Here is a 27,769-nt window from a genome sequence, read left to right on the forward strand (position 1 = left end):
AAACCCTAGAATGACAGCATGAATTGATTGAGTTGTCAAGTACACTACGAAAGCTAGTCAAGACGATGCATCTTATAATTATCAGTCACACTGGTCTTTTCAACTCCTTTGGCCTCGTTCAAAGTGATCTTTTATATTCTTGTTTATAGGGACAAGGCAGGTACGGTTGTACGATGAACCAAACGAAGGAATATTAAAATGGCTGCCATTTTGACCCAAGGTTCTTATTTAAAACACTTAATGAACTTCATGAAGACTTACAGGATCAATTTTAGAAAGCTTTTACGAATGTCAGCTGTTTCCAAATTAAGTAATTTTCGATATTAATAATTGAAATCGATGCACAGTCTAGGAGATAACTGAGGAGCGAACAACTTACAAATTAAAAAGGGTATTGCTCTGTAGAGGAAAAGGAAACGCCAGTGTCATTGTAAACGAGATTTATTTGAATATGGATTGTAATATCCTTTGAGTACTAACAAGCTTTTAAGTACTTGACAAAGCCTTCCTTCCAGAACTTCCTTGGTTTTTCCGATAGTTTAAGCGAGATGATTACAGTGTCTATCTGCATATAAGCTCTCCTGGGTTACAGGCCCATCTACCTTAAAAGAAAAAAATCAGACTACAAGTCCCCACCCCGCGATACAATACCCCAACTGGGTTTCCTTAGTTTCAAGATATTACCGGAGCACTTTCACAGGACACTCTGTTCTTCTTCCAATAGACTTGAAATTGCAAAAATTACTGCGGAACAAGAAGTTTACAATCCCCTTTTAATTTGTTATCTACTTTTTTACTTAACTATGACTTACTGTTGTGTGTGTTAAATTAATTATTCACTGATATTTTTCGCATCGTTAACGTACAAAGCTGAGTCCGATATAAACTTCTTTTTCCGTTTAATACAATCCTATCTACAACCCCTTACGGATTTTTATAAGCTCAGAGCTTATAAACGACAGTGATCTCGGCCGGTTTGCGAGGATTGATTTCTGTCAAAGAGTTCGGGAGCGCTTTGAGTTATTCCAAACATAAGGAATTTAATTTGTTCTCGTTCCTGATTAACAATAGGAAATGAGAAACTGGTCAAAGATGTATCACGGTTTCGTATTACCATCCACGTTTATCAAGTTTCCCATACAAAAGCGAATAATAAATGACATAACTATGCAAAATGTAACTATATACAGGGTTTGGTTTGTTTGTTTTGGTGTCCTTTGCAAAATGAATGGACTTTGCTGGGAAATCGCGGCTTAATTGATGTAAAATAAGAAAGTCTGTTTACTGCGATTTGAGCACCATTAAATGGAACCAAACCAAATTGATTTCGATAAGTAAATTTTTAGATTGTCAATAAAAAATAAAATGTTTTTTAATGGCGAGCAAGTTGATCGGCATACATCCACCAGTCTGTTTTATAGGTCATCAGGTTAAAGCCCAAAGCTTAGTGTGACATCGCACAACGATGATTCTGCGATAGAAAAAAGAAAAAAAACTATTCTGAGTAAAGAGGTCTTTCCTACACGTTTTTGATAAGGATATAAGCTAACTTGGAGATGTTTAAATTTACTGTTTGGGGATCGGATTTATTTATAGCCCTCGCAACTTGGCTGATGTTGAGCGTGGCGACACAATTGCAAAAGGTAACCAATGATTGCTTAATGCATGATGGCTTTCAGCTCAACTCGTACTTGACGTTTTAAGTTAGGTATTGTTCTCTCCTTCTTCATCTTTGTGACAGCTATATGCACGTCAATGAATACGCGATGTAGCACTCGTGATTACTATAATATTAGAAATGGCACAAGTTTATGAAGAAAGAGCACTACTTCGTCTAAAAGATTGTTCTCTCTGGTCTTTCCGCTGAAGAACAATGAATCAGGCTCTCCTCTCTTATATTCTCACCAAAACGACGGAGATCTTTAAAGAATCCTGGACCTGCGCAATGAGCAGCTTCCGCTGGTGAACTCAATATCATCCATTGCTATATCCCCTGTGTATGAATCGCCAATGATACCCATAATGCCAATCTACAATTGAAGAGCAGATGAACGTGCATGAGTTCAGTCAAGGCAATAAAATATTATCTTCAGTTGTGTGGTGTCATGGTTTCCCCTGGTGCTAAATAGGCCATATGAATGCAAACTAATGTCCAGAAGAAAAACTTCGCATTTAGACTCGCTTGCGCCGGACTAAGTTGTCACTCCATCAATCACCATCACTGGCAATTCCGTACTTTATGGTGTCAGCAATAACCAGTGTTACAGAAGGTTGCATCAAGCCTTTCAGTGAGATTTTCTTGATTTTTACAGTAACAAAAAGAAATTTCTGCAGTTAAATCATGTTTGTATAAACTCACCCAGTGAACTGAAAGCCTTTTGGCTGATGAGTCCGCAAGTAATTCTTGTTCCACCTTAACCCATCTATTTCCTTGGTCGCCTGATTTTTCCCACTCTACTTTCGCTGTCCTCTTAAAGTCTTCGAAAGCTGGTATTGTGTCATCAGTAAGACTTTTGGAGATACGCATGATCTTTAAAGAGCCAACTTCTCTACCAAACATGTGGTACCAGAATCGCATGCAAAAGGATTTTCCTTCAAGTTTAACGAAGAGCAGGGCTATGTCTCCTCTCCTTCGCGGAGAAGAGGCTTCCGTGTAGATATAGTAACCGGCCTTGCCACTACCTGAAACAAAGTCAAAATATAACGGGATAAAGTTTCTTTACAGCATTAAAATATCATGAGACGACACATTTACGAAAGCCATCAATCATGTATGTTACAGAGAAACAAAACAGTAAACATTCTTTCACTAATTTGTCCCATACTGGTCCCATAAGTTGATGGTTGGCCAAATCATAAAAGTTTTTTTTAAAGTTTTTCCGTTTATATTATCACCTTTCTTCAAGCTGAAACAATGATAAGAAACGGCTATAATTCAGTTTTTCTTTGTCAGGCATGCATTGAAAGAGTTACTTTACTTTTGACCTAAGTGGCTGCAGGGACACTAGTAAGGACTCATATAGATATACGTTTAGAGAAGACTATATGGGAATTGCTATGAATTTTACGTGTGGTGTAACTATTTTTTAACTGGGAAACGGCCCGCGTTTTCTTTTTCCAGTTCATTTTCTCGATCGTGGGCGAAATATTGCCGACCCAAAAGCTTTTAGTGAGACAACGATCCGCTTTTTGTGAAAAGCTGTTTTCTTGACATGTCTAGAAGAAAAGAAAAACAGAGAGATTGGAAAAGTCTCTCAACTAAGAGGGACTTCCCTCGGAGGATACAATCGTGATTGTGGCACCTGAAATAGTTATGGGTCACCACAATTCCGGAGCTTACGAGAAATGCATGGCTTCTTGGTCTTAATTTACTTTGTCATTCCGTAGCTGAGAGGCTAACCTCCCTTGCATAGGACGTTCTGGCCGTTACGAAAGGAGAGTTAGCAGGATGAGCGAGAGAAAGGTCTGCCTAGGAGCCCAGCGATTTGCCGATTCTGGTAAGAGCATTGTAGGTGAGGCCGGAAGGAACATCCTATGGCCCGATTAAGATATACGGCGTGCAGTTTGAGAGGGTATCTTCTGCTAAAGTCCTAGGGGTTACGATCAGTAATGACTTGAAATGGAACGATCACGTGGATACTATCACCTCAAAAGCCACACGTCGATTGTATCTTTTGAGTCAGCTAAAGAGAGCGGGCATAAGTCCCGATGACCTGTTAGCTTTTTATTATAGTGTCATTAGATCAGTGCTTGAATTTTCATGTCAGCTATTCCATCGTAGTCTCCCAAAATATTTGTTTGATGGCATCATATGTATTCAGAGGTGCGCCATGCAAATAATCTTTCCTAGTTTATAGTACTGTGAGGCGATGGATAAGGCCAGAATTCCAAAACTTTCAGAGAGACATCATTCATTATCTATTAAATTATTTGAAGATATTGTAGGTAATGAACACCACAAACTGGCTAACCTGCTACCTCCTATGGCCAGTTCCCACGCTCGGCGTTTGAGAAATAAGAGACGTTTTAATACTCAAGTTTGTCGCACCGATCGCTTTATGAACTCTTTTATTATTAGCCACGCGTTGTAAATAATCTTTAAATACAATGGTAAATAGCCATTTTTATTGTAATTTTTATATTGTACGTAATTCAGTCCTACGACTGTAATGTATGATGTTTTTCAATAAACGAGTTTACTACTACTACTACTACTACTACTACTACTACTACATTGTTGCCACAGAACATAAAATTCACCTTTCGTATGGTCAAACGATGGTCCAGTGCTTACTGATGGCGTTCTTCCCTTTCTTCTCGTCCAATCGAAATGGTCTCCTCTTATGTTTGCCCATTTACAGAAGTGTGCGTTATTATCTTCAAAGTCACAGTTTCCTTAAAAGAGAAGGACAATACAAAAGAGAACAAAAATTTGTAAAGTTAAAAAAATTGGAATGATTGAGATCGTTTCCCACTTATGGAGTTAAAATTAGAATTTCGTTATTGCCTTTAAATGTTTCTAGTGGTAATATTCTGGCCCAAGGAGAAGAAGAAATAATAGCCCATGACGGAATTAGTTTGAAAATACAATGCATTATGCTTCCAATGCATTGTGCATTTTGGACATTTGGAGTGGAAAGCTTTTTCTTAAGTTACGGGAGGTACTTTTTTTTAGTCTCAGCATGTATCATGTGATCAACTATTGCCTGTTTAATGGCTTAATACCTGGGGAATAAGCCATGAATATGAGATTTAAAAGAGAGAAGAGATCATTGAAATCATCTAGACACTTTAAGCAATTTTCTCTTCCATGGGACTCGAACCCATGACCTGTGGGATGCCAGTGCAACGCCGTACCACCTGCCACTCAGTTGGAAACAGGTCAATTTGTTGGCGGGCTCTCATGTGTTCCCGAAAAAGGACAATTTGAGACACTGTGAATATGACATATGACAATGTGAAATTTTTGTGTCTATTTGATACTCTACCTTCCTTTGGATTGCCTCCTATCTCTTTAGATGCAGTCTGGTTCAAAACTTTGCAATCCTTTGCCTCGTTAATGCCAATCTCATCAATTGCAATGTCTCCAAGAGGCGACTTGCCCCGGACAGCGACGAATGATACCTTTTAAAAAAGAGAAGTGCATTAGTTTCACGAAAGAATGATACTGAAAAGTGAATGAATTAAAACAGTAGTTGCAGTAGTATATCCATTTCAAAATTTAAATAAAGAAACAAAAAAATTCCAAAAAAAAAGTCACAAATTGCTTATACTAATATCCTGAAAACCGAAAATTCAAACTCAAACTCAAACTTAACAGTTTCAATTTTTCATAGAATCGAAAACATTTGAATGTAATATTAATTTAAACCATTATGCTCTAGAATGACAAGTCAAAAATGACAAGATGGCAAAGAATGACATTGCAAGAATGGATTGCAAATTTAAAAGAAAGAGTTAGCCCTTTCTTTTTATTGTAGTTGCCTCACCGAGACAAGAGCCTCGCCTCTCAGTCCTTTTAAAAATAAAGGGAGTTAACTAACTAAGTGCCTTTTTCATAGCTTACCGTGTAGTGGTCACCATAGATATCTTGCAAGCCAGAATGCCAAGAGTCATCCTGTGGACCTTTCCTTGACCACAGCACCATTGTTGAGTTGTCCTTTAAGTTTCGCTGTTCTAGCCTTAGTTCTCCTATGTCTTTTCCGTACATATGATAGTGAAAGTGCAAGCAAATTGGAGTGAAGAACTCCTTACTCTCCAAACGGACAACTTGCCCATTGAAAAGATCCGAAGCTTCCATGTATATGTAGTAACCTAGGAAAGACAATGAAAAAACAAAGAAATATTCTTGCGTTTGCTCACATATGACATACGACATGTGGCAATTAACAAAAGAGTAGCACAGGTCTGAGTATAAAAGTTCTGGTGCCCAATCCACATTTGAAATCTTCTTTAAACTACGGGCCATGGATCAATCATAGTCACGTCAAAGAGAAATGTTTAGAGAGACCCCAGGACGACAAAATCGCAACCCGGCGTTGGTGATTGGCATAATAACTACGCGTTAAAACAAAGAGCCGAGAGGAAAGATGAAACGTTTTTAGTCCTGATCCATCAACGCAATCTGACATCTTTCTCTCTTAACTGTGAAAGATATCGGTTGTATGGATATGCGAGAAAAGCAGATCTCAACAAGTGTTATTAAAATCCAAAAAGAAAATGGGGGTAACCACGCATTTTACAACGATTATTAATCATCAAAATTAGTAAAAAGCTTTAAAATACAAAGCAATCTATGACGTTCCTTTCCAAATTAAAGCGTAATTATCTCTGAAAAATGCATGGCTACCCCAACTTCCTTTTTGGATAGCAAGAGCACTTGCTAAGTTCTGCTTTCTCCGAATAGTTTTAAACAGCGCAAAAGTATCCCTGCATTAGTAAGCACTTCCGATAGGAAATCCGAGTGTCTGGAGATGCGCAGAACGTATGCGCAATAAAAATAGTAGGCGCTGTCCTTAAGTCAAGCCAAAGGGTAAAAAAAGAAAAAACGCAAATCACCATTGGTAATTTCCTGTGAACCGTCCCGGCCCATACATTTTCATGCTTTGCGTTTATAATTAGGCCTTTACCTACCTTCGTCTTTTGTGATTCGCCAAAATCATTTCAATATATATTTTTTCGAACGACAGCTGGTCAACATAGATGTTTTTAGGTGACTAACCCCTCAAAAAATAAAGGGAAAGGTCACTGACGTTGAAACAAAAGTGTTTGGTTACCTTTTTTTTGCCAAAGATAGTCAAATATCCAGAATGTAATACTAAACTACTGCAAATTAAAATACCCTGATCGCAAATTTCACTTTTGGTTGACCAAACACATGTTACAGAAATTCTTCTTTGCTACATTTGATAGAATCTATTCGTTCGTACGTGACGTCTTAGACCTTTTTTGCAGATACAGCGGTCATTTTGAATTCTATTGTTTCAAATAGCTATGATGGGATGCCCAGGGGGCAAATACGTGTTAATTTGCCCCTGAGCATCCCATAATGTCTTTCGGAACAATATAAATCAAAATGGCCGCAGTATCTGCAAAAAGGTTTATGTTAACCATAGTGCTGTCTTTAAACAAAGGAACGAAGGCCATGTTGGTGTTTAAGACTTTTCCTTTGGAAAGGCTTTTCTTTTGTTCCGTTAAGAAAACCTGGCTGCTGATCACTTGAGAAAAACAGAAAAAAACCACGCCTTACCATTTCCGTCACTGTCGTATTGAGGTCCCGTCTCCAAAGACGCTGTGTCCCCGCTGTTAATTTTCCAGTTACCATCATCGTTGTACGCGTTTTTCCAACCACACAAATTTTGATCGAATAGGCAAACGCCTAGAAAATGGAAGGAAAGCAAACTTTTCTGTAGTTATTGACCAAAGATAAAATAAATTAACTTGTAAGTTAATATTTTCGTACGTTGCATTGACTGGTCTTTTCCTTCACAACTATAAGACTAGTCGACGTATTTTAACTACGATCAGTAAGAAGACCTCGCACGCTTTCAAAAAACTATCAGGATAGTGAGAGAAAGAACGGATGACGGTCCTCATAGTCTATGCGTCAAGTGGGAAATAGCCTAATTTCGACTTGAATTATGAAAGAACAAAAGAACAGAGTCGAAGTTCAGGAGGAGAATTTGAAATTTTCTATATGTTTAAGAATTTAATTACATGCTGAACTTCGACTCTGGTCTTCTGGTTTTGCACATTCCGAAACTAGCGTTTTACCGTTTTACGCGACGCAAATTTTTTTTTCTCAATATATCAATAAACAGTTTCGATACAAAAATAGATCTCTTGCTAAGTGTATGGGTCCAGTTTTCTCTTGAAGGGGAGGACGACATTCATGATAAACGTATCAGTAGCCATTAATAGAGCATTCTTTTGAAGCTCTCTGTTTCATTACTCCGACTAATTAAGATAATTCGAATAATAATAATATGAAAAGTTTCGAAAGAGACATACTAATAGTTTTTGCGGATGGCACAAGAACCATTGTAGGAAATAGCCTACAATGTTATACCGTTCATACAGAAAATCGGATAAATGTACAGAAAGACACGATTACTGAGTGTTAGGTGTATACCTGTTCGAACAGTCCAGCGCTCTAGGAAAGACCGTCAATCTCTATAAGCGGACTTTCTCACTGCAAACCAGTCAAGAGTCTGCGCAAGTGAGGTTGTTGCACTCGAAAGAAAGTTTAGACAACGGCTATGCCCACAAATGCATGTGTTTTGACTGTCTTTACATTCCTTATCTACAGAAGTACTTACTGTAAGGAGGTGGCTGAGGCGACAGAGGAGGTGATGTTTTGACGGTTGGACGCAGAGCAGCAGCCGCGTTGTCGATGATTTTCATTGGACAGACACCCGGAGTAAAGGTAAGTTCATCAATGGCGATGTCACCGCGCCACCCAGCGACAGTTGCTTCAATCTCAATCTAAATTTCAATCGATATTCATTTAGTTAATTGCCATTAAAGTTGTCAGTTCACTGCTACCCTTTGTAACTGGGCAAGAAGCTGTGGGATGGAATTCTCGACCAGGCATAAATCGTTAGTATGCGCACCCTTTCACTGTCCTAGCGACAGCTTCACGGAAGAATTTGCTTCGTCTACACGCTCATTGATATGGGTTTTAAAGTAGCATAGTAGCATGGTCGTTTTGGTATTTCCGAACAAAGCCAGTGGATCATTCTTTGTCATTGCCCAAAGCAAAAATCGTGGTATGGTTTTGCCACACAAAAGGCAGTAGTATTACCAAACGAAAACTACTTATTTTTCTAATTTTTTTTTCCTGAGTATGAACATCAAGTAGTTTTTTGTTCCCAAAGCACTCTTTTACTTGTGTGTCATGAAATATGTGGATGGTTTATCTTGATTTACTTAGTTGTTACATTTAATTCGTTAACTCGTTTTAAATTTGTTGTAATGGTAATCGTAACGAATTTATATGGCGCATTTTCTGTTTACATATTCAAATGCGCTTTTACAAGCAATCGATCCGTGGGTGAGATCGAACAGTGATTCGAGATAGAACTGAGCATAGGCTTCTGTGAAAAAAATGGTATACGAAAACTTAACTGACGTGGTATTCTTTCATGCTACAGTCCAAGTCAATCTGCGCGTGAAGCCAGTGGTTGCCGTGGTTACCGCTCTCTTTCCACGCAAGCACACCTCGCCTGTAAATTGATAAAGAACCAATATCTTCGCCGTTCATGTGGTACTTGAACTGCATACATTGCTGGCCAGCTAATAGATCACTAATCAATATGGCCTTGTCACCGACCATCTGAGGTTCAGAAGATTCGATGTAAGCATAGTTTCCTGTAAATAAATGGCACAAAAAGGTGACATTAGTGTAGATAATTGCATGGTGCCGAGAAAAATTAAGAAGTAGTATCGCGCGTATTTTTAACTTCCGAAAACGAATACGAGTGATGTTAATCCTTAATTTTACGAGGAAAGATGCGATTGTATGTTTATGATGTAAAGGGCACGCTCGCATGGTCTATATGGGTAGCACCTCACATTACACTCTAATAGTTAAGTTTTAAGTTAGTTAAGTGCTACACGGCTAACGTTTGTAAAAAGGTAGCCCTTCCTTGTACTTTCACAAATTCATTCCCGTGACATTGACATCCTTAATTCCCACAGCCGTCCAGGATCTTGTAGCTCAGTCGGTAGAGCAGCGGTGATCTAACCCGAACGTCGTGGGCTCAATTCCCACCCTGGTCAGAGTTTTTATCTTTCCCCGGGGGCTCAATTTCCATTAGTAGGGCTAACGCGCACATGGTCTATATGGGTAGAAAACTAGTACTTCACATTACACTCTAATAGTTAATTCTGTCGAAATATAAGTGCTACACGGCCAACGTTTGCAAAAACGTAACCCTTCTCTTTTCTTTTATTAAGAAGGTCAAAAACGTACGTTGTTGCGCAATTTCATAGGAAGCAGGAACCCATGGACCCCTGCAGGAAGCCATTTGTGCTCAGTTAGCGTCAATGAACTGTAAAACGCACTAATCAGCTGAACATAATTTTCTTTTTGTACAACAACCCCAAAGCAATGAAATCAGCCCTGCTAAAAAACATTTACTTCATGAAAATAACGAGTGTAATTTTGCCCGGGGAATTAACAAAATTAGTGAAAAGTGCCCTCTCTGTCAGTCAATCAGCATTTAGTAATTTTGCCCTGTAAGAAAGATTTGGTGGATATAAGAGAATAACGCGAAATCGAACCTTAACCGAAGCCTTAACTGGACACAGCGTAACAAGTAAGTTCTAAGTAGGTCAAACCTTTATTATATTCTAATCTATCGTAAACACTGAGACTAATTGGTGACACTACCAAAATTAATTGATGACATTCAATATACCTATGAGAGATGAGTACTTACAAGTAAAAGATAAAATGGTAAAAACCTACGTCAGCTAGTGTACAAGTTAAAAACTTCTGGCTACAGAAATTATAGAGGTTGCACATTTGTAATGCAATCTACTGTATATCCTCTTGAGAACTTCGGTAAATAGGCGAAACTAAGATCTCCCAGGCAGCATATAACAAGCAAGCTTACAATACATTTTACCTGCACCAGAAGCATCCGACATGGGTCCAGTCGTGCCTCCACTTTGTTTACCGCTAGCAGTCTCTCCCCTCCCTATACTCCATTCAAAAGTAGACTTTTGGGACGATTTCCAAGAGCAAAAGGTACCTTTATCAAAAGTGCAGTTCGCTACAACATCGAAGAGAAGCATAAATGTACTACTCCTTTTCTGTTACAGAGATTGTTTATAGGGATTATGGTCATTGGTGATGAGCTCTTTCCGTGGAAATAGCGTTGACAATGATAAATAAAACTAGTGGAATATGTGTATTCGCCAATAGCCAATTTTCTAAATGCTCTTTGCTTCTGGCGAGACTATTCAACGAAAATGTGTTGCGCATTTTCATGCAAATCATATTTATTTTTATTTTTAATTAATTTTGTTTGTTTGTTTTTTTAATTGTTTATTTTGAATTAATGGTTTGTACGAAGACTCGCACGGAAACGCAGGTAAAGCTCGGAAATGAACTATCACAAGTTGAAATCGACAAAGATTGCACTAATAATTGTCAGGAACTTTGAGAGATCCTCCACCTCTTTGCTTTAATGTTGAACTATACTATAATATACCATTGATATCTAGTTGAAAAAACAATCACAACAAGACTTCTTCTTCTGCACCAAGGTCGACATAAATTCAGTTTTCAATTTATTTCTGAGGTTTATCTGAAAAACTGCGGCAGGCCAGCCCTTGCGAAAACTTCCGAATCGTTTTAATTTTAACTCAACGACTTTCAATCCGGCACGAATTTTGATGGCTTTAGGGTATAACTCTATACGGTGTTACCTTTAGCTGTGTCTTCTGGCGTGTTGCTCAAAGGACAACAACTTCCATTTGCTATGAAGATATCATCCAATCCCACAATGGCCTCGTAATCAGCGTGGAGGATAGCCTGGAAGACAAGCTATGGAAAAAAATATAAACAAAAACAAAGAAAATATTTAATAGCCTAGTTTAAATCGAAATTCGGTTGCTGATTGCATTGGTTTTGCATGCTCTCACAGCTGGGTAACTGGCCAAGAAATTCCTGGCTTTATTCCAAGCCAAGATTTCAGAAGGAAAAACAAAGACAGTCAGTGAAAACTTGCATGCACCCACCAGCCTGCGAGAAAGCGCTCCAAAACGAGGCGCCTCGCTTTGGAGAGCTTGCTCGAAGTCCATACACCCGCTTGAATTTTCCTTGGTTCATTTAATAACGAATTTATATAGAGCATTTTCTATCTACTGCGCTTCACAAGTAAACGATCTATGGATGAGGTCAGAAATCAGCTTATACATGCTGGCATGTTTAATTTTCAGCATTTATTTCATTTGAGTTTGCCAAGATCTGTTCTTAAGATACATCGTTTGCAAGTTCCTCATGATCTCACTTCCTTTCCAGCCACTTTTATTATGATGGCGACCCTGCGTCTTCAATATGAAAGGGCCATGCATGTGCGCAATTTGATGCCTTTAGTCTCAAAGTAACTTAGAATCTTGTTCAGTTTCTTACCTGCTGGCATGTTTCGTGCTCAGCATTTATTTCTACAAGACCTCTGCTCCAGTCCTGAAAGTTGAGCCCCCTGCCAACGTCAAACCACAATCTGTCTTCTTGGTTGTCCTTTCGTGTTGAAAGTCGGAATTCGCTCTTTTTGAAATTTTCCAAGAAGTAAAAAAACTCAATGCACTTTGGACCACATATTTTAGTGTTGATTAAGCGCGATTTTTTGGCCCTGTTGCTTGTCTGCTTGGCAAACACAAACTTCCCTTCTGATGAACAAAAACAAAAACAAAAAGTGGGAAATGAAGACAATTGGAAACTGTTAACTTACGGTAGGACATTTAACTGATGCAAGGGCATATCCCAAGTTAAGTCCTGGGATTCATTTTCGGGTGGATGGTTTACTTAAGGTAGTCAAAGGGTTGAACAGACTTGTGAAGCCAAGTCCTAAATTATGAGTTAAGTTTCTCTCCAAATAAAGCGAAACCATTTCTTAGTAAGAAATGCCTGCATTATCTAATGGTTTAACTTTCGAGGCTTATAATCTAAAGTAGAAAAGACATGGCTATTATGCTACTCTAGTTAAAAGAAAGAAGAATGTAACTAACAAAGGTACGATGCAAGCCTTTTACCTCAAGTCTGTTTGCTTCTCTTTGGAAGGAAAGGTCGCTAATCAGTGAGTATAAATGACTTCCGTTTAGGCCTAGATCCGCCCATTATGAAGACACTAGCGCGAGTGTCCAAGCGTTGCGTCTTGAGTTCATAACTGTGAAAGTTACATTCATTATTCTTCAAACCAGATTATAGCATCAAACAAGCTCTGATTGTCAACTTCATTGCAGATTGAACGGCAAAGTGTACCATCATTCTATTTTCGCAGGTCTCTCCCAAAATAAATTAATTACATGACTTACTGACATAATTTAATTTGCTCTTACCAGGTGTTTTTCCGTGATCTTGTCTTGCAATCCCTGACTGTTTCTCTCTCTTGCTTGCAAAGGAGGAACTTAATTTCCAAGGAATTTTATCAGCACCAATCAAATCGGTTGCCCAGTCACAGAGTCCCGTATTAAAATCACAGATACCTGGAAGATTAAGAGCGAATGGTTTTCTTACAGCTATCAATTCTATTATTACATGTTACAGATTTTAGCAAAAGCAAGAGTATTGATAATTCTTATTTCTTACCGTCATTCTGAGGATCAGAAGCGGTATGATTTGTGAATAAATGGTAACCGTTGCATGGTCCTTCCTTTAAACGAATGTCGTCGATTGCAATGTCACCTGTGTAACTCGTTCCAGCGATTGCTTCAAAAATAATCTGCAATGATATTTTTAACACACCATAAGGCATCATCGTCATTGTCAACAATGAAGTCGTGTAGTCTGGTATAGTCACTCAGTCTTTGTCTCGTCATCCTCAATTCATCTATCCATCCATTCATTTGCCCGACAGTCCATATTTCCAGTAGCTGATTGATCGATCTGTCGAGCCTCATTATCATCATCATCATTATCATCGCCATTTTTGTTGTTATTTTTTATGAGCGACCTTACCTTATAACTTTTGAACTTATTAGAGCGTCGATACTTTTTAATTTTTTCTGTGAATCCACATACTATGTTTTCTGTTACAAGCTATTTCTGTGACTTACGTAGTAGTTGTTTCCGTGTACTGTAAAATTGTCGGTTTTCCAATCCGATCCTCGCTGCTGACCTTGTTTGGACCAACCCCTTTCTTCCTGGCCATTAATAAGGCGATATATATTAAGCTCTCCTATGGTTTGACCCACCATACTGTAAGCAAATTGAAGACACTGGTAGCCACTGTAAGGACCACTCATCATTCGGGCCTTTTCTTTATATCTGCGTGGATTGGATGTCTCTATGTAGGCATAGTAACCTATAGGTGACAAAGTTCGTCAATCAGTACAAATAAAAACCTCAGACAAAGCCGCACATGCATTTATGTGGAAATTCACTCAGCTGCATTATGTGCACCATGCTGTTCTGCTCAGCTATCAGTCAGTGAGTCAATCAGTGAGTCAGTCAGTTAAGCAAGCAGGCCAATCAATCAAGCAAAAAACTGAGTCATTAACCTGTGCGTTATCTAAAATATGAACGGTTACCAAACCCTACCTTCAACAAAAAAGTTTTTAGTCTTTTATAAGGAGCATTCATCCCATTAGCGTGAATTTCTGAACATACAGAACACACATGCAAAAAGGGAAAAACACAAAAGACTCAAAACCAGTTCTGGGGGAGTGAAAACGCTATAAAAATCAAACCATCGAACCAACCGCAGATTGTTTTGCTTACCACCATTTTTCTGTCTTGTTGTATGGTCGCTTTGCGGTCCTGTACCAATGCTCGGTGTTCTGCCCTTCATCAATGTCCAATCGAAATTGTCGTTGTCCACTTGATGCCACGCACAGAAGCTTCTTCCGTCAAAGTTGCAGTCTCCTAGTTAGGGGATCGACAAGCGACGAGAAAATATTATGGCTGTTGTTAAGACAGGGGCCACGGAGAGGCCACTTTTTTCCTTCGGTGTTGTTCTCTCCTTAACCTCTCCTCCTCCCTTCATACTTCCGTGATCCATACCAAAAGCTAGCCCCTCCCCACCCCTTCCCCAACGTTCCCACATACTCCGCAACCCCTGCAAGGTACTTAGAATAGCAGGAATGTTAGTCCCTGGAACGTTTTTATCACAGCATTGATTTAGGAATGCCTTTATTTTTCAAACTGAAAGCTAAACGATTTATATAAATGGTTAAAAAGGTGTTAGTAACATTTTCGAGGAGACAAAGTCGGTTCGTGGAAGTGTATAAGATTTCTCTTCCAGTAAATTTTGCAATAATTAATTTCGATAATCACGATCCAGTGTAATTTGTCAATTTTTGCTTACTTGTTAGTAAAGAGCATATTTCAACGCAGGAAATAGTGGAATTTTGTAGAATACCCAAGAACCTTTTTCCGAAGCAGAATTTTGGCGAAAGCTGATTTGTCTGATCGCATTTTTTTTCAAAACGTGGTTACCGTATCGTCTTAGTGCATCCTTTACACTGGTATAATTTGAGAAGGATGGTATGGGTTGATTTTGAGAAACGGGGCAAAGAAAACTTGTATTTGACACCACCGAAGAAAAAACGAATTAATACGCATACCTTTAAATTTTAGCACACGCCCACAGTTCTATTAGCTCGCGTCATTAGCACTCTCGTGGGAAGATGTCACGATACAGTTGGGGGTTGCGCGTTGAAGGAAAAAAGGAGTAGGTAGGCCGAATGTTTGCGCTGACAATTTCTTCTTTTGGGTAGCCTTTTGCGGCACTCGTTGGGGTTCATATTTAATATTTTTACCCCCGTCTTTACGTATACGTACAAGCTCGCTTCTTCGTTCACTTCCATTCTAAAGAGCATTTTAAAGTTTTTAATGTTATGCTGAAGAAGGCGGCGAGCGGCCGAAATATCATTTTAATTCATCAGTTAAAAATTTTTAAGATTCGTCTTATTCCGTCATACTTCTGTAATAGATTTTACGTGGATGGTGTCACTATGTACATTCAACTTTTTGTTGTAGCGAGCCTGTACATTATTCACGTTATAATTCGATCGTGGTGCAAATCCCACTCACTTCATGCGAACAGTGTATTCCAAAGCAGTGACGAGCACTGAATTTTGAAATCTAGGATATAAAGTCACTTACAAGTAATTCTGATTTGACATTGAGTTCAGTTTTATCTATCGATAAGGACCTGTTTTCCTATTTTAAAGAAAAAATAGACCGTGAATCTGTCGACCGATTTAGCAACTGATATAAGAAACCTTTCTATGTTCAACACTGTCCACTTCTGCATCTTTTGAGATATTTGGGTCTTTCTTTAGAAGCACAGCGCACGTTCAGCTAAAAAAAAAGCCGAGAACTGAAACAATACAACTTCACCATGATGGTTTAGCCAGCAATATTTTTCAAAGTGGGAACTGCTTCACCTCCTTTATTGACATACTGGCATTCTAAACACGCGCTGAGAAAGTATACCTTTTTCTTACAGCCGGTTATAAAGCAATATTCGAGTTGACCTTTTCGTCAATAGTATTTTTTTCCATACCTGCAGCTCATTATACACCCATGCACTTGATTCTACTTTTGCGAAATATATGTGCATTGATTACATTAATCAGTTCACCTCTCAAATGAAACAAATTATACAAAGAGAAGAAGTAGATTGGCAATGAACCACAATAACACTCTGTTTTCGATAAACCTGGAACGTCTTGTGAGATTAAAGATGCTACGAAAAGTTGTGACCTTTGCTTGAACTAATTTCGTCGGCGAACTTCAAATGTGTAGTATAGATTTCCGAACTTGTCTTGCATTGTCAGCAGGGTATCCAAAACACGAAATGGTGATTGTCTTTTCTCATTTTGGTAGTTTCATAAGTTAATATTTTGCGTATGTCAAATTACATTGTTCTCTCCTGAAAATATTTGGTGTCAAGTTCCGTGCTTTTCCATTTTGCACCCATTTTTCAAGGTTTTCAAGGGAAACCCGATTTCTTTGTTGAGTTTTTGACGGTTCTTGCTTGAGAAAAGCTGATTGCTGCTTATCGTGCAATTTTATATGTATCTAGGAAACGACCTGAATAGAGCCTCCACAAGCACGAGTCTTACCTTTACACCGAAATGTGTAATTGCATATTTAAGACTTGACTTTCAAGTACTTTCTCTGATGACTTAGCCTACGTTTAATAAACTAGTTCATGCTGCAAAAATCTCTCGTATAATTACTCATTCTTCTCCGATCCTTGTGGGTAATGTCTTATTTTCCATGCTATTGGTCAAAAAAGCTGTTCATGTTTCGTGTGGTATGTTCAGCTATGTTCAGTTCTATTTTCTTGTCGACAGTTCTCTAAATATTTTGCTTTGGTCCATGTATATTGCGTGTCCTGATACGTTCATTCTTTGTCTTTGTTAAGAATTTGTAAAAATGGAACTTTGGGATTTTTCGTAAGTTTTGGAACAAAAGCTTCTCGATAATTGCCGCCTCTCATTCTAACAGCGAAATTATAGTATTAATTTGCAATTGTAGAATAAAGATTATGTTGAAAACATTTGTGATATCAGCTGAAACGCCTTTGGGCAAAGACGTCTATGACGCTGCTTGAATTACGAGGGTGAAAGCCCCAGGTTAAAATTATGTTTTCAGCCGATTGTCTGAGTGACTTTGCGAACTAAAATGGCGTAAATTCTCATACTGGCATTGATGTTATGGAGAAAACAGATTGAAATGAACTTCGGTTCAATTTACGGTGGCGATGTAGCATGCTAAAAAGAACAGTTTTTGAGGAAGTCTTGAAGGAGGAAGGCATTGGGAATTTAAGATTTTTGAGTCTTGCGCGAATTTTATTTGCTTCTCTTTGAATGGTTCAACATACTACGTAGTATGTTACTTTTGACAACGTATTGGTTTAGCATTTCAAGGTGGATGCTGAAATCGCTTGGTGAGTTTATAAAGAGGCTGCTACTGCGTGGGTGGGGAAGAAGCAACAAATGTCGTGTCTGCTGTGAAAACGTGGTAGTTGTAATTGAGATCCAACGGCTGTCTTTGATATTGTAAAAAATGACATCAGTAATTAAGGCTTTAGCTTGTAAATGTTTCTCAACCCAGCAAATCCATTTATTTTGGTATTTTCCCCTTGTTTCCAAAATTACTAAAATCGGGGAATGTAATTGACCTGAACTGAAAAACGTTTGTTGAATTTAATGGTCATCAGTGGAAGTTTCAGTGAATTGACGACTTATATAAAATAACTCCAGTTTATCAATTTAATTTAAACGATTCATCGGTTCAAATATATTCTAAGGCAAAGTCTTCATGCGATCCAATCGATTCTTAGTGAGGTAAGAAAATAAGCAATCATTAGTTCTCAGCAATATCGAACAGATAAACAGTGGTGAAAATAAAGGAATAGTACATTCCAAAGGCAGGGTGACACCGCTCTTTGTACCTCTTCGTACCAATGTAACCTGTTTAACCTCGGGGCACAAAGAAACCTACAAGAACATTAACATGGAACCATAGGTTCTCGGCAGACATGAAAAGAATTAAGAGAAAACAAAGGTAAGTCAGTTCAGAATCCGAAGAAAACTTTCATCGAGGAGGAACGAGAAGAATCAAATTTAGCTCAGTAAATCTGACGCTAACCTCGGTTTTTGAATACGGCCCATGTTACTAGTGCAATGTGAGGGTTAGCCTTTAGCTTTAGTCTGCTCCATCACTAACAAAACGGTTCAAACCTTTCCAAGAAAAGGGAGACTAATTATCCAACTCAGCCCACATATGGTGCAGAGATTATTTCAGTACCACATTTCACCGCCGCGCACTCCGCTCCCTTCGAAAAACACACCCACCTTCCTTTGGAGCAAGCAGACGATATCCGCAGCTGAAAGTTACCAATAAAGGTATCAAGCTTTGAAGAAACAAGACTTCTTGCCGCATATTGTGATGCCACACTTTGCACCTAATCTCAAGGACGATCTTTCTTCTGTGCCTGGTGCTAATACACTAACTTCGCAATGTACCCACTCCAGAATTTAACGAAGAATGAGTGCAACTGATCATGAGTGTTTGTGACAGAATTAGTTCAAGTCTTTCATCGATTAAGGGGGTACTTGTTTAATAAAGCTGGTAATATGAGAAACGACTTGACAATACCGTGCATTATAATGCTGCAAACATGGAGATCTTTTATTTTTAAAGTAAGATTTTGTAACTGGAGTGAAGTACTGAAAAGGATGTCGATGGGTTGCAGTATTCTGACCCAGCTCGTTTCCTCACACATGTCGGTAATGGATCTTGTGATCGTGTGATTACTTGACATTGTTTTGTTTTTTCTTGATTCTGAAAACCTGATCAAAATGCCCGTTTTTGACCGATTTTCGAAGGTAAAACATTTAAGACTAACAGCGTTGTTCTCTGGGAAGTCCGTTATCGGAGAACATTTTTTGTAGAGCATTAATTAAAATTCTTTGGTCCGTAAAGGGAGCAGGAGCTGGTTTTTCGAATAGTATCGTATACTTATTAGTAAATCAGTGAACAATAACTTTTTGATGTTGTAATAATTTGAATGCAATCGACATTTAGTTTTTGAACTTGATAACAATTCCAGACGTTTGGCTTTTGAAGCTAATTCCTATGAACTTCATGGCAGTTATATATATTGAACTCCTTGTTTTTCAAATGTCTACAGGTCAGTCCAAACCCAAACTCTCCTTGTGAAATATTTGCAGAACCCTCTTTAACCCCCTGTCTTCTTAGCTATGAATACGAGGCCACTTATGACGTACATGTGGTAAAATGGGAATCGATTATCTAACGATTTACCGACTCCCAAAGTGATTTACCTACTGTGCGGATAAACTCTAAACCCATGTTTTCATGCTGTGCATCCATTTTTTTATTCACATGTTCCTTTTTTCTCGTCATCCTAAGTCATCCTCTTTTAGGATCATAGAACAGTCCTGTAATTACCATTTGAAATCCATTTGAAGAATTTCTTTAACTTGGACTTGGTATTGTTCCTCGTTGAAATGATCGATGTATTGCCATCTCACGTATCTTGTTCAGTCAAACTCTACCAAGCACTGACTATGTACGCTGGGCATTAAGAAACAGATCTCCCTGTTCTCATTTTTAACAGTCAAAAGTATATAACAACCACATCAACAAGAACAATAACTTTATTTAAAGAGGGAGACGTAATAACCTATCGAAGTTTTCTAACTTACGGCCCTCAAGTATATCGGTTCAGTGTCTTTCTGATCGTGTCTAAAAAATCTAAAACTGAAGGCCTTCATATGTTTATATTTAAAAACTACTGAGTTGCATTGCCTGTGCCTGTGTATCTTAGTTGTCCACTTTGAAACAGGCGATGATGTAATACAGGATTAACTAGACGTTTTCCCAATGCCCTACAATATCACATTACGTGGAACGAATCATCATGATTTTGATACAAAACATTATTGGAAGTCTTTTTTTTGTCAGTCATAAGAAGGATGATTACGTAAGAGTTGAGAAATCGATTTACTGCACAGCAAACTTGTGTCGGACGGAGACAAAGTATCATAACTTTTTCAAACTGTGTGATCGTATTTTAGTCAGAATCTTACAAGACGCGTTGACTGTTCTCAGTCGTGCTGTTGGGTATTTGTACACTAAATGGCTTCATGCTAGTAAAGGCAAAGTTGTTTTTGGGCAAGGAGATCAGAGGTCAGAGGACAGAGTACTGAATCGTTAGATTTATCTTCTATTAACGGAAACTAGGCATATCATTATTACTTAGTTCCAAACCTAAATATGAACTTCGAAGTTAAATTCAAAAAGAGGGTTTTCTCATGCTGTAAGGGTACATTCACTTTGTCTTGAACTAATCAAAAACGTCTTAACGGACTAAACGGGTAATCAATCTCTATGGAATGTCAATTATAATTTCACTTTGTCGCAGTGAGAGAATAAACAGTTGTTGGACTTCATCGATCAAATGGATACGTAAAACAACTTACGATGTCCAATAGTCTAATGAAATTAGATAGCAACATACTTGGTAACATAACTTTACCATGATTAAAAACTAATGATGCCTTGATATCGTCTGATAAATAAAATGTGGAAGATGTTTGAAAATTAAGAAACAAGACGTTGAAATGATTATTTCTCTAATAAAAGTTTAAATCAAAATTAAAGAGGTTGAATGTCCACTGGACAGTCCAATTCCAAACTTTTAACATGATCCTAGTGGAATATTTTCAGAACCCTCCTTGAGGCTTTGTCTTCTTGGCCATGTATATAAGGCGTAGAGTTATGGTGTACATGTGGTAAAATGGGAATCAGTCTAAATTTACTGACTCCCATACTGATTCACCTACTGTGTGGATAAACCTATCCATGTTTTCATGCTGTGCACGCATTTTAAAAAATGTTTTCATGTTCCTTTTACTCATCGACCCAAGTGATCTATTTTATGACCATAGAACGTTCCTGTAATTACAATTCAAAATCCACTTGAAAAGAATTTCTTTAACTTGGACTTGGTTTTGTTTCTTGTTGAAATGATCGATGTATTGCCATTTCTCTTATCTTGTTCAGTCAAGCTCTACTGACCAAGAACTGACCATGTACTCTGGGCATTAAGAAACAGATCCCCACTTCCCATATTTAATACTAAGAAGTAATATGGTTTAGTGTCTCTCTGATCGTACATAAAAATCTAAAACTGAAGACCTTTAATTACAATTAAAAACTTCTGAGTTGCATTGCCTGGGGATTCGATTGAAAATCCTTGCATATAGAGCAGTATTTTTGAACACATTTTGAAACGGCGATGGTGTAATACTGAATTTGTTTTGACGGTTTCTCACTGCCCTACTATCACATTACGTGGAACGAATCATAATGATTTTGATACAAAACATTATTAGAAATCTCTTTTTTTTTGTCAGTCATATTAAAGAAGGATGATTACGTAAGAGTTGAGAAATCGATTTACTGCACAGCAAACTTTTGTCGGACGGAGACAAAGTAAGATAACTTTTTCAAACTGTGCGATCGTATTTTAGTCAGAATCTTACAAGACGCGTTGACTGTTTCTCAGTTGTGCTGTTGGGTATTTGTACACCAAATGGCTTCATGCTAGTAAAGGCAAAGTTGCTTTTGGGCGAGGAGATCAGAGGTCAGAGGACAGAGTACTTAATCGTTAGATTTATCTTCTGTTAACGGAAACGTAGCATATAACTATTACTTAGTTCCAAACCTAAATACGAACTTCGAAGTTAAGTTCAAAAAGAGGAGTTTCTCATGCTGTAAGAGTACATTCACTTTGTCTTGAACTAATCAAAAACGCCTAAACGGACTAAACGGGTAATCAATCTCGATGGAATGCCAATTATAATTTCATTTTCTCGCAGTGAGAGAATAAACAGTTGTTGGACTTCATCGATCAAATGGATACGTAAAACAACTTACGATTTCCAATAGTCCAATGAAACTAGATAGTAACATACTTAATAAAATAATTTACCATGATTAAAAACTAATGATGCCTTGATATCGTCTGATAAATAACATGTGGAAGATCATAGGCTTTGAAAATTAAGAAACAAGACGTTGAAATGATTATTTCTCTAATAAAAGTTTAAATCAAAATAAAAAGAAGTTGAATGTCTGCAGGACAGTCCAATTCCAAACTTTTAATATGATCGTAGTGGAACATTTTCAGAACCCTCCTTGAGGCTTTGTCTTCTTGGCCATGTATATAAGGCGTAGAGTTATGGTGTACATGTGGTAAAATGCGAAACAGTCTAAATTTACTGACTCCCATACTGATTCACCTACTGTGTGGATAAACTTATCCATATTTTCAAGCTGTGCACACATTTTAAAATGTTTTCATGTTCCTTTTACTCATCGACCCAAGTGATCTATTTTATGATCATAGAACGTTCCTGCAATTAAAATCCAAAATCCACTTAAAAAGAATTTCTTTAACTTGGACTTGGTGTTGTTTCTTGTTGAAATGATCGATGTATTGCCATTTCTCGTACCTTGTTCAGTCAAGCTCTACTGACCAAGAACTCAATGACCATGTACTCTTGGCATTAAGAAAAAGATCCCCACTTAAGCTTCCCATAATTAATAATCAGAAGTAATATGGTTTAGTGTCTCTCTGATCCTGCATAAAAATCTAAAACTGAAGACCTTTAATTACAGTTAAAAACTTCTGAGTTGCATTGCCTGGGGATTCGATTGAAAATCTTTGCATATAGAGCAGTACTTTTGAGCACATTTTGCAACAGCGATGGTGTAATACTTAATTTGCTTTGACGGTTTCCCACTGCCTTACTATCACATTACGTGGAACGAATCATCATGATTTCGATACAAAACATTATTGGAAGCTTTTTTTTGTCAGTCATAAGACGGATGATTACGTAAGAGTTGAGAAATCGATTTACTGCACAGCAAACTTGTGTGGGACTGAGATAAACTATCATAACTTTTTCAAACTGTGTTATCGTATTTTAGTCAGAATCCTACAAGACGTGTTGACTGTTCTCAGTTGTGCTGTTGGGTATTTGTACACTTAATGGCTTCATGTTAGTAAAGGCAACGTTGTTTTTGGGCGAGGAGATCAGAGGTCAGAGGACAGAGCTGACAGAGTGCTTAATCGTTAGATTTATCTTCTATTAATGGAAACTTAGCATACCATTATTACTTAGTTCCAAACCTAGATGAGAACTTCGAAGTTAAATTCAAAAAGAGGGGTTTCTCATGCTGTAAGGGTACATCACTTTGTCTTGAACTAATCAAAAACGCCTAAACGGACTAAACGGGTAATCAATCTCGATGGAATGCCAATTATAATTTCATTTTCTCGCAGTGAGAGAATAAACAGTTGTTGGACTTCATCGATGAAATGGATACGTAAAACAACTTACGATTTCCAATAGTCCAATGAAACTAGATAGTAACATACTTAATAAAATAATTTACCATGATTAAAAACTAATGATGCCTTGATATCGTCTGGGAAATGTAATGTGGAAGATCTTTGAAAAGAAACAAGACGTTGAAATGATTATTTCCCTAAAGCTTAAATCAAAATTAAAGAAGTTGAATGTCTGCAGGACAGAATCAATCTAAATTTACTGACTCCCATACTGAATCACCTACTGTGTGGATATTTTCATGTTCCTTTTTACCCATCTACCCAAGTGATCTATTTTATGATCATAGAACAGTTCCTGTAATTACAATTCAAAATCCATTTGAAGAATTTCTTTAACTTGGACTTGGTATTGTTTCTTGTTAAAATATCGATGTATTGCCATTTCTCTTATCTCCTTCAGTCAAGCTCTACAAAGCGCTGACCATGTACGCCGGGCATAAAGAAACAGATCCCCCACTTACTATTTACTTAATAATCAGGCCCCAGTTGTTCAAACGCTGGATGTCGCTATCCACCCGATAAATCACTATCCAGCGGATAAACACTAGCAAAACTAATTGAGTTATCCTGTGGATAGTGATTTATCCGGTGGATAGCGCTATCCATCGTTTGAACAACTGGGGTCAGAAGTATATGGTTTAGTGTCTCTCTGATCGTGCAATAAAAATCTAAAACTGGAGGCCATTATTATTAAACACTGCTGAGTTGCATTGCCTGTGGATTCGATTTGAAAATGTTCGCATATACAGCAGTATTTGTGTCCACTTTGAAACAATCAATCGATCAATCAACTTTATTTAAAAGACGGTAAATGGCTCAGCAAGCTGGTTTGGTTTGTAATGCTGAATTTGCTTCGACGGTTTCGCACTGCCCCACAGTATCACATTATGTGAAACGAATCATCATGACTTTGATACAGAACATTATTGGAAGTCTTTTTGTGTACGTCATTCATAAGAGGGATGATTACGTAAGAGTTGAGAAAGCAATTTACTGCATAGCAAAGTTGTGTGGGACCGTCGGAGATAAAGCATCGAAACTTTTTCAAACTGTGTGATTGTATTTTAAATAGTTCGAATCAAGACTTGTTGACTGTTCTCCGGTTGTGTTGTTGACTATTTGCACACTAATTGGCTTCATGCTGGTTCAAAAAGCTTAAGCTGTTTGTGGACGGTGAGATCAGAGGTCAGAGGACAGAGTAATAATGCAATTTATCTTCGGCTATTAACGAAAACTAAGCGTATAATTATTACTTGGTTCCAAAGCTTTCATAAATAGGGGCTAGCGTTTCTCATGCTGTACATTTAATTTGTCTTGAACTAATCAAAAGGCGGGTAATCAATCTCGATGGAATGCCAATTATAATTTCATTTTCTCCCAGGGAAACTGTTCCTAATTTTCTTGAGAATAAACAGTTGTTGGGTTTGCACTAATGGAAATCGTAAGTTGCTTTAAGTGTCCATTTGATCGATGATTGAAACTAGATAATAACATACTTGGTAACATAATGTACCGTGATTAAAAACCATTGATGTATTGATATAGTCTGATAAATGAAATGTGGAAGATCTTTGAAAAGAAACAAGACGTTGAACTGATTATTTCTATAAACTTTTAATCAAAATTAAAGAACTTTGAAAATTTTCCATCGTCCCAAATTGCTCCACTTTTTGCGGATTCTCGATTCATGATAGGGTAAATGCAGTAATTTGAAGCCCAATTCCTTTTCCACTGGCGGATTAAAAGCGATTATTTGAAGTGTCTATGACTGTCTAATGTTTGAAAGGACTACGGTCAAGAGTTTAGAAAGATTCAACAACAACTGGAAGGGACTGAAGTAGCTGGAGTCTCGTATTCGTTGGGGTCGGGCAATGCCATTAATTGTGTAAAATTGACCCTGTTCACTGAAGCACTGCACTAACTGGTAGTACAGCCGTGATCTACAAGGCAAACGTTTTCCAACTTTTAACTCATTAACCTGGAATTTTTTTCAGGCCTCATTGAACTGCTCAAACTTAACAGCTGAATAAGATGCGATGATCACGTTCACTTAGAATTACACAATCGCAGTTCAAATGTATGAGTGTTGTGATTAGAATTCTTCATCACGCATGAACCAATTAGGACCGCGATTTCCACGTTACGATTTTTGGCGCATGCGACAAGCTTACGACGGGCCTTTGACATGACTTACGATTGTCGCAGCGTTTTAAAATTGTTAAATGCTACGACATTTTTCTGACGTACACACCAATCGTAAGCGAGTTGTAGGCCTGCCGCAAGCTTGACGCATGCGTCAAAAAACCGTACCGTGTAAAACGACCCTTACGGGATACAATGCGAATTTGCACGAGAAAGGATGGCTTGATAGCTCAGTTGGCAGAGAAGTGCAAGGCAATCGCACGGTCCGGTCCTAGCACCGTTGAAACCCGGATTTTTGCAAATGCTCAAGTTCCTTCTCTTTCACATACAAATACCTCACTAAGTCATGCAGATCGTGTAGATATCATCATGTGGACATGCACTAAGAGGCGTTTCCCTGCAGTACATGGAAACAATCAATGAGTTTTAAAATCGTAATTTGATCACTCCAATTCTGAGTCAAGGGGGAACTTCAGGGAAGAAGGATCATATGCCTAACTTTAGTCTCACAAGGTTCTGTTCTCTTCAAAGACGAAATTTATTGAAAATCTTTTGAAAATAATAGCTAGTGGTGTTTTGCGTAGCCCTAAAGGATCCTCTCGGTGTGATGAAGGGTTTTATTAGGAACTAAGAGCAGATATACATAAACGGCTGGCCATGTAATAAAAGAAGATTCAAACCCATTCACGATGAGGAACGTGGCACGCCCATTTTATTCATGTCGGAAAAAAAAGTATCAGTAAAATCCAGAGCACTTTTTCAGTTGTTAACGGACCGTACAAAAAAGAGACTGAAGTGCATATGCGTGGACTGACATTATTATCAAATTTGAGATGGATGCCAACTTTTAAAAGTCGGACCATCATTTTTGAATTTAAGAATCAGATAAATGGTGTGATGACTTGTAAATATATAAATTTATACACATAATAATGTGATACATAATTTTTTTATTTCTTTAAAGAACCACTGGACATCAATCTTGAGTCAGCTGAACCTAAACTGAGCTCTACTAAAAAAGAAAATAACGGAACAACATATCGGTACACTCATCATTCTGTAACATTAAAAGCAGATGCAGATGCCTGAAATCGCGTGTAATATTGTTTGCTTAGTATTTTGTATTTTTGGTAGTATCAGCGGGGTACGTTTCATGGTTCGGAATTGAGCATAGAGGATATCAGAAGAAAACGTTGTCAGTTGCATCCCAACAAAGGAGGGAGTGTTCTGAGTTCCACTGCCAAATCAGTGGGAAAACAAATTTTTCATTATTTCCAAATTGACTTCATTTATCTCATCTCAATCCGTTTCAGTGTCCAATAGTAGTAAAAGTCATGTAACTATGATCTCGAAATTGGGATAAAACTGATTTTGTCAACATTTGGGAGGTCATCCAGTATCGGAAAAATTGCCATTGATCAAATTCCCGTCAAGACCTTAAAATTTTGATATTTCAGTTCAAGTCGTTGTTTCGCATATGACCCTGAGGCGTACCTTCGTTTAACACTTCATAAAACGTGCAGAGCCATATATTTATCGGTATTTCATCGTTCTGGGCAAAACATGGTCTTCCTTTTCGGTTCACATTCAAAGGAATTGTCTGCCAAGAGAGTTAAATAACTCAACTGTGTGCCAACTTGATTAAAAATGGGGAGAAAAATATTTTTTTACCTGTCATGGTAGCACTTTGGACCAGCCACGAAGTATGAAAGATTTGGACGACGAGAACCAGAGAGAAGGTATATCGCAGATATGCCATTGTGGTTTGGTGTGGTAAGTTGGAAAGCAGAGGATGACTGACTGACTTCTCAGAACTTCAGTTCTTCATATACCTTTTTTTAATGGCTTATTTCATTTACTCCAAACCATTTACGGTTATATTATGTAAAATATTTTCCAGAACCTTCCACATAACTAAAGTACTTCCTTTGTATTTGACATTTGGCTTGGACATTTTTGGCATTGTTTGTGATTTAAACTTATAACTTGCT

General features: G+C 37.9%; 1 protein-coding gene across 2 annotated transcripts; it reads right to left on the reverse strand.

Annotated features, from left to right (window-relative positions):
* Positions 1–423: 423 nt before the first annotated feature.
* Positions 424–27,574, reverse strand: LOC138047206 (MAM and LDL-receptor class A domain-containing protein 1-like). Of its 2 annotated transcripts, none has more exons than XM_068893948.1 (17): positions 27,450–27,574; positions 14,450–14,593; positions 13,786–14,033; positions 13,319–13,451; positions 13,069–13,215; positions 12,143–12,399; positions 11,437–11,554; positions 10,632–10,778; positions 9,131–9,369; positions 8,319–8,484; positions 7,250–7,378; positions 5,567–5,814; positions 4,989–5,124; positions 4,261–4,395; positions 2,360–2,682; positions 1,906–2,030; positions 424–1,471 (listed from the first exon to the last, which is right to left on the reverse strand). In XM_068893948.1, exons 1-16 carry the CDS (start codon positions 27,535–27,537, stop codon positions 1,923–1,925), a joined length of 2,766 nt encoding a protein of 921 aa, XP_068750049.1. In that variant the 5' UTR covers positions 27,538–27,574; the 3' UTR covers positions 424–1,471; positions 1,906–1,922. The 2 variants fall into 2 exon arrangements, with proteins under 2 accessions (XP_068750049.1, XP_068750047.1); XM_068893946.1 differs by lacking the exon at positions 27,450–27,574 and adding an exon at positions 18,541–18,678.
* Between the last annotated feature and the right edge of the window lie 195 nt (positions 27,575–27,769).

The sequence above is a fragment of the Montipora capricornis genome, chromosome 4 (assembly GCF_036669925.1).
Source record: "Montipora capricornis isolate CH-2021 chromosome 4, ASM3666992v2, whole genome shotgun sequence".
Lineage (NCBI taxonomy): Eukaryota > Metazoa > Cnidaria > Anthozoa > Scleractinia > Acroporidae > Montipora > Montipora capricornis.